Source organism: Hydra vulgaris, chromosome 08, assembly GCF_038396675.1.
Source record: "Hydra vulgaris chromosome 08, alternate assembly HydraT2T_AEP".
NCBI lineage: Eukaryota > Metazoa > Cnidaria > Hydrozoa > Anthoathecata > Hydridae > Hydra > Hydra vulgaris.
In genome coordinates, this window is record NC_088927.1 from 18,551,292 (window position 1) to 18,560,000 (window position 8,709).

Genomic DNA, 8,709 nt, shown 5'->3' on the forward strand with positions numbered 1-8,709 from the left:
TCATCAAATGCATTAGTATAAAGCAGTATGTGCAGAACCATTTGCTGTTGATGCTGTGTTAAATTCTTTATTTAAACATACATGGTATCTTGACTCAACTCTGATTCCTTTAGCCTTGCTGGATGATGGTGTTGCACTCGAAGAAAAGAAAAAAATTGCTGCAGCAATATTATCATTTCCAAAACCTAAGTTATGTTACTTTAAAACTGAAAATAAGCAAAAAAAAGATATAGAAAAATTGTTGAAAATTGAACTTAACATTCATCAGCAAATTCCTAGCTTAGCTTCTTTGGTTGATGAGTTCTTCTGGTTAATGTTTGATATGATCGGAATAAAAAATCAACAAATTGATGATTGGCTGACCTTGCCACCTCAGTATTGGCACACACAATCAACATATAAATTATCTTTAAATTTTGCAAAAAGTATTGTTTGTGTAAAAGACCACGCTGAAAGGGCAATTGGAATGATGCAACAATTTGTTCACTGCTACAAAGAAAAACAAAATAGATTGCTGTGGACAAAATTCGCTTAATTTTTAAGGCATCAGGCAGTGAATCTTTATTAACCAAGAAACAAAATAACAAAGTTATAAGCAAGAAAAGAATCGCAAAGGGACTACTTAGCTTACGCTCCAAAATTCAGAAGATAGCTTGAAATTTAGTATTTATATTAAAAAAATATTTTTTAAAGATACAAGTTGCACGTAATTTAAGTTTGTATCATTCAATCAACCTATAAAAAATGTTTCTCTAAAAAGCTAAATACAAATAAAATGAAAACCAAACAATGTGAATATAAACAAATAAAATAACTACAAATTATTGCGTATTCTTTTGTTCAATGCGCATATTTTCGTTTTTTTGCATAAAATCATTTTCAATTTAAAGAACTATTAAGAAAAATCACGGATACACATCAGTTTAAAAAAAAGTATATATTATTATGAGCACATCAAAAAAAAAAAAAATTTTTAATATTAAGATTTACCTTGTGCTCAAAGCCTTGCTACGAGGCGTTTTTAGGAGGGCTTTGATGCTTTAAGCACAAGGTAAATCTCAATATTTTTGATTTTTTTTTTGTAGTTGTATTTTTTTTATATTTGCCCCAATTTTCAACAATTTAGCTTGTTGTGTATTAGCGTTTTCGAAATTTTATTTTTTTAACACCCCATATATATATATATATATATATATATATATATATATATATATATATATATATATATATATATATATATATATATATATATATATATACATATGTAGCCTTCTTCGGAGAGGTGTACAGTCGCACGCCTTATCTGACCACACATATAATATTTTGTTTTGAATAATCTGCTTGAAAAACTAAAACTAAAGACAAAATTAAATTTAAACAAACTATAAACTGAAAAGAGAAACATAATCTTAACAAATAATAAAATAAATAAAAGATAACCCAGAAAAAATAAAAGCATAAAAGAAATATACTTTTTTAATTTAAGTGTCACTTAATAGTTCTAAACTTTTCATGTAACACTACGTCAATGTAATACATTAGAGTAGGTAACATTCAATACTCCAGGCAGCGCAGCTGTTAGTTAGATATTGGTTCAAATCCTTTTAATGGATCTTTTTTTTTTTTTAATTCACTCCATAGACATAAGAAAATATTAGTTTCTAAGTTTTTAGATACTTAAAAATTTAAATTAAGTTTGGATTAAATGACTCCATCTTTTCTAAAGTCTATAAAGTAAAACACTTTTAAATCAAAATAAGACATACATGTTATTTTAATAGTTTTATTATGTCAAGTTTATCTTTTATTTGTTTTCTTATTAGCTAAGATTTGTTTTCATTTTTTCAGTTTACGAATTATTTTTTTTCTCCTTTGTTTTCAGCATATTATCAAAACATGCAAAGAGCCAAAAAATAAAGTGTTATAAGCATGGTCGCACGCCTCTCATCAGCAGACTTGTTATATATATTAAGCCTTGTTTTAAATAAAAATGGCTAAGGACATTAGCTCGTCATGATTTTGACGTAATAAAATTATTTTAATTTTTTTATTTCTCTACTGAAATTAACTTTTTTAAACTATCGCAATAAAATAAATCACCAAAAAATAAGTTTAATTTACTAATTAAGAAAAACAAATCTAGAAGTGTTATTTTGTTAATGTATATATTTTGGAATGTCTATTTTGTTTCAATTTTTTTTTTGTTATTTAGTATTAAATAAATTAATTTCTTTCTTTTCTCAACATTTGTATAAATAAATGTTTTTTAGATATATATATATATATATATATATATATATATATATATATATATATATACATATATATATATATATATATATATAACTACAATAGCGTATGTATAATTTTGCATATTAAATAGGATTATTAAACATATATTTAGTAAAGATCTCATTATATGTAACATTAGTAATTTTTATAGCAGTGTTTCATTAAACAATTGTCATCTTAGTGTTAAATTTTAAGTTTAAATAACAACAGGAAACAAGAGTTATCAACATTATTATCAATCATGGCTATTTAAAACACAGGCCTATTTCACAGGCGGCAAAACTTGAAAACTGGAGGCTGATTAGTAAAAATTTAATTTAGGCTTAGTTTTGATTTATAAAAATATGTTAACAAATTACAATTGTTATCTAACTTGCTAACTAAAGGCATACTTATTTTATATTTCTTGAAGAGAAAATATTACTAAATTTCAATGAAAAATAATCTATTCAAAAGAATTTTATATAAGTCAAACAACAAAAATAACAAAAGTTCTAATTTAATCACTCAGTTTTAAAATTTTTTAAACTGGCTCTTTGTAAGAGCATGGAGTATTTAGCTTTGAATAATTATTTAGAAAATATTTGACAAAATTTTAAAACTTTTCATACACTTATTTTTCTTAAAAACCCAAAAAATATAAAATTGTCAATTGATTCAAAGTAGTAGGATAAGGAATGCAAACAAACTGGCAAAGTCAGATCCAGTGCAATAAAAAGTACATAACAAAAGAAAGTAAATTGACTTAAAATGTCAGTTGGCTTTGTCAAACCACCTAAATCTAAGTCTTTAAGATAAGCACCATACTCATTACAATATGAATATGTATCAGTGTCAAGATCTTCATAAACAATCTTAAATTGAAGGTAACCAGCAATGTATACTAAAGCTATTTTAACAGCACTAGTTAAATTAGACTCTAATATTTTCAAAGAACTAAATATTTCACTTTCCTTTTGTGTTAGATGCCTCTGAGAGTTCATGCAAGTATGACTAACATGAAGCTCACGAAAGTCTGAATCATATTGTAAAAGTAGTTTTGAGTGCTCAATTTTAGTTTTTTTTGAAAAACTTTTTGAACCAAAATAAAATAAGCACCACTAGCACCTTGATGCGCAACTTACTAAATGCTTTTTCAATAGGGTCAGATGTAAAGTAACCAAGTTTTACAAATTTAGTAGATTGAAAACAAATCTTTTCATCACATTTGTAGACAACGATACACTTTAATAAACCTTTTGGTATTTTTTTTCATGGTAATGAATAATCTATTTATTTATTATAGATACAACTGCTACATAATAATATTCTGTGAATCTAACAAATAATTTGTAGACTATAGCAGTCCAATTGTTTTTCAATATTGGTATCACGATGATAAGTGTTTATCAAGTCTATTTTTAAATTGAAAGACATTATTAGCCAAAAGAATATACATATTGGAATCAACTACCGAAAGACGTTGTCTTTCGGTAGTTGATTCCAATATGTAATGATTCTATTAGTGAAGAATTCTCTTTGGCAAATGTTAATCTTGGTTTGCTTGATGATGGGGTGTTGATTATTTCTAATTGCTCCTGCAGGACCTTGTAGCTGATGCCAGTGAAGTTTAATTATTGGGACCTGTTAGTTTACTTTTATAAAGCTATTGGAAATTTTAAAGTGATCAATCAGCATTTCTCTTATTCTTCTATCTTTAAGTGTAGTTAAACCAAGAACTTTCAGTCTTGATTCATAATTAAGTTTACTTAAAGCAGGCACTAGTTTAGTAGCTCGTTTTTGAATTTTTTTAAGATTTTCCATGTTTTTTTTTTCTATAAGGATTCCGTGCTGAAGAAAATGTTTCAAGATGAGGTCTTACAAATGACGAGTACAAAATCTTGAATAATTTTACGTTCCAATAAGTAAAAGTTTGCTTAAGCATTCTGAGAATACAATTAGCTTTTGACACGGCTTTTTGGCATAGGATTTCCCACTTTAAGTTGTTTGTAATTATAACACCAAGATCACATTTGGATATTGTTTCCTGTAACTCCTGACCATTTATATAATATTTATGTTTATAAATGTTGTTATTTGTTTTTTTTTTTCTTATATACATAACTTTACATTTATCATTATTAAATTTCATATGCCAGTCTTTAGCCCATTTTGCAGCTGCGTCAATGTCCTTTTGAAATGAAATGCTATCTAATGGATTTTTTATGATCGCAATAAGTTTTGTATCATCTGCAAAAAGCTTAATGAAATTTGTCATTACTTCTGGCATATCATTGATAAATATAACAAAAAATAGTGGTCCTAAACTAGAACCATGTTGAATTCCGCTAACTACATTGCACCAATCAGAACGATAGTTATCCATAACTACTCTCTGCATCCTTTCTTTAATGAATGAGCTACACCATTTAAGAAGATTGCCTTTGATACCATAAGCTTCTAGTTTTTTGATAAGAGCATCATGCGGTACTAGATCAAAGGCTTTAGCAAAGTCGAGGAATACTGTATCAACTAAGGCACCGAAGTTTAGCAACTCAGCTATAATGTCCATTGTCTCTAGTAAGTTTGACAGGCAAGATTTATATCTAACAAACCCATGTTGTTGGTCAGAGAGCAATTTGTTATCAATGAGATGTTTTTTGATAACTTTTTTTATTATTCTTTCCATAATTTTACATACTACATAAGTGAGCGCAATGGGTCTATAGTTTCATAGGTTTGTTTTGCTGCCTTTTTTGAATAATGGCGACAGATTTGCTTCTTTCCATTCCATTGGAATGCCTAATTTGCATGAACATTTAAAAATAATAGATAATATTTTTGAGTAGCTATTTGAACAATTTTTTAATAAATATGGGTAGATCCCGTCAGCACCAACTTGTTTGTATTTTTGTATTTTGCAAATCAAGTTCTAATTTAATAATTGAGCTCTCGAAAAAATCAGTGTTGAATGGGCAGATTGATTCTGCTCTTGATTTAAAGTGAGGATATTTTCATTATTTTGAGTTAAATACATTGTAAAAATGGAGGTTGAATTGATTACAAATTTCTTGTCTATTAACTAAGGTACGCCATCTTTTGTAATGAGCGAACAAATTTTTTGATGATTGTTTTTTTTACTATTTGCATATGCGAATATTAATTTAGGATTTAGTTTAGTTTTTTTGATCAAATTGGATTTATAATTAATTTTCTGGGCTTTCATAAGCTTCTTCAGTGCTTTACAGTGAGATTATTCTTATTCAGGTTTTTAAAGTATAAGTTAGCCAATTAGGTCTATATTTAGTATATGAGATGACATTTTTTCGAGTAGGATCTAAATATTTCAAGATACTTAAAAAGTCACCTTTGTTCACATGGAACTGTTTAGATTCATTTCGATACACTGCAATATATTTTGTTTCAGTTATTAAGCTTAAGCTTACTGAAGAATGTAGATGATTACAACTTGTAGAGCCAAGTGGTGGTCCGATTATTGTATTCTAGATTGATTCAGGACAACTTGTAAAAATAAGACCTGAAAATTTTTTTGAAAACGTTGGTTCAATTATATTTTGTGTTAAATAGTTAGAGTCAATAAGATATTTAAATGCAATACTGCAGGGTTCACCAGACCCTTTATGTCTGCTGCCTTTATTACTCCAAATAATGTCAGGATGGTTAAAATCACCCATAAATAGCAGCTTAAAATTTTAATTTGTGTTGACTAGATTAAGCTTTTTGTATTGAATTATTTATATCAATTGAGACCTCATTTGTTGAGTTAGGTGGTCTGTAAATACATCTTATAATTAATGTTTCATGATTGCTTATTATAATTTGAGCCCAGATTTGTTCATTTTTTGCTTTGGATAAATCTTTGTCAATAATTTCTGATGAGTTCAAGTAATTTCTAATGTATATAGCTATGCCTCCACCATGACCTTTATCTCTGTTTTTGCTGTATAAAGAGTAATTATTAATTAAGTTAACTGATATGGTGTTAAACCATGATTCGGTAATTGCTATTATGTGGTAATTAAATGTTGCAATAGAAATTTTTAGTTCATTCATTTTATTGTTTAAAGATGTGGCATTGAAATAATAACATGTTATTTCGTTTAAATTAAAATGGTTGGAAGGTAAGGGAGGGCTGAGATTAAATAATTTCAATTTTTTTGAGCTCATTCCAACATATACCCCAATATAATTTTTTTCCACTGTTAACACCATATTTCTTGTTAGTTGGCCTCCCGCCTAAGACGCTTATGATATTTGGAAGGTTATTGTTGCGTAGAATTCTTTCAACTCGCAGTTGTCTACCAATTCTTTCTGCTTCGGTTCTATCAACATTAATGTACACTTTTTTATGATTTGTTATACTATTTTTTGAATTGTTTAGAGCGGTTTGTTGGGATGAATTAGTTTTAAATTCTAAAAGCATCATTTAGAGTGGTTTTGGTGCTGCTTGAGCAGAATTTTTGATTGGGTTTCTTTTAATTCTTCTTTGACTTTTTACATCATTTCTAGTTAGGTGAAGCACTTCAAGAATTTTATTCACTTCAGCTATGTCATGCGTATCACTGTCTTGTTTATTTTCTGGGATCCCATTTATTATTACATTGTTTTCAATACGCATTTTTTCTTTATTTTCTTTTGCTACCTTTGAAAGTAACATCGTTTCATTGACTGTGTTTTTTTATCAAAAAGGTTTGACCATTCGTTGGCGGGTTTTTTAGGGGTATTTTTTAGTTGAACAATTTCATCTTTTGCGGTAGCTAGTTCTGTTTCTAGCGTAGACACTTTTATTACTAGTAAGTCGAATTTGTTCATTCAATCATTCAGCTAGATGTCTAGATTAGCTGTATTGCATTTTATTGTAGGTTGTGACACCGTGTAACAAGGATTGCATGACACACTCATTATGATAAATTTTTTTTTCAATTACAATTACATATAATATATACAATACAGCAATATTAATTTAACAATAATAATAGAAAATATAGAAATAAAAATAATATCACAAATAATATAATACAATTATATATATAACATAAAGTTAGATTGGGATATAATTTTAAAAAAAATCAAATCATTAAAATTCAAAGAGTCCATGGCTTTGAAAGTCTCAAGTTGATCAGCTTGTACATTTCCTGCACCAGTTGATGAAGTTGTAACTCTTGATTTTGGAGGTGCAGTTGGTACAATGCTGGACTTAACACAATGAAAAATAGAAGGAGTCTTTCCTTACCACAAACATTAATTTTTTTTAAACTTATAGGCCAATGTTCAGAACATACAACAATGTATTTGCTATCAGGAATGTTGCTTCTTGGAAAAGCTGATAGCCACTTTTTACATTTTTCTGCTCTTTTGGTAATCTGTAAACAGCACTTTTTTTATCTGTTAAATAATTAGTAGAGTGATTCGCAACACAACACTTTAAAGACATAATAAGTCTAAATAAATATTTTCCCTTCTTTTAATTTTAAGCAACTATATTAACCTTTGGCAAATTTTTGTGAGTTAATCAGCCTTTAGTTATTTTTACGGTTTGTACGATTAACAGGCCTGTGTTTGAGATAGTTGTATTATTAATTGATTAACATTAGCAGTTTCTAAAATGATTTTAATGAGATTTAAAATGTGTGATTTTCTTCTTTAACTTTAGAGATTAAAGTTCTTATTTTATTATTATTTGAAATTGTTGTGCGTAACTAAGAACATTATATCAACTGTACTTTGTTGTTTTTTTTTTATTTAATCTTGTCAATTTTTTATTTTTTATTTAGTCATTAACTTTTTTTACTTTTTTTTCTTCTTTAACAACCGTGTCTTTTTAAAAGCATTGCAGTTTATTTTGAAATTAATCGATTTTTTTTTATAACAACGACTTGGCATTTTTCATTTTAGTTACAATGATAATTATCCTTTTGAGAGAATATTTATTTGCAGCAAATCCTGACAATTTTCATATTATTTACTGAATTTGCAAAGAATCTATGTTATTTTTTGTACATTAAACTTCTTTAATATTTCATTATTTGACTATGAAATAAGCAACAGCCTTAACTTGTGGCAACTTATAATTGGTAAATCACAGTGGATCAATATCGATAATTATTGTTATAAAAAATAAAACCTGTTAAACTACAGTAAAATCTACCTCTTTGACTTTGGTACTGAATGACTACTCCTGCGATCATTACTTTTAGAACGACTTTTCCTACGTCTCCTATCACGACTTCTGGGAGAACTTTTGGATCTTCTTTCTTTATCTCGGCTTCTTGACCGACTTCTGTGTCTTGAATCTAAATAGAGGGTTTTCTGTAAACAAACAAAAAAAATATCATCAGCAAATTATATTTGAAATTTTTGTAAAATTAAATAATATTTAATCATTAAAAAAAAAAAGATAAATCTGAAAAGTTATTG

At 27.5% G+C, this 8,709-nt stretch overlaps 1 protein-coding gene across 2 annotated transcripts in view; it reads right to left on the reverse strand.

Moving 5' to 3' along the window:
- The window catches only part of LOC100204902 (splicing factor U2AF 65 kDa subunit), a 67,411-nt gene that overhangs the window by 46,975 nt on the left and 11,727 nt on the right, over nt 1–8,709 (reverse strand). For both annotated transcript variants that reach the window (XM_065803207.1, XM_065803208.1), the window contains exon 2: nt 8,441–8,585. In XM_065803207.1, the coding sequence (XP_065659279.1) occupies nt 8,441–8,585 (145 nt within the window). The remainder of the gene's footprint in view (nt 1–8,440; nt 8,586–8,709) is intronic.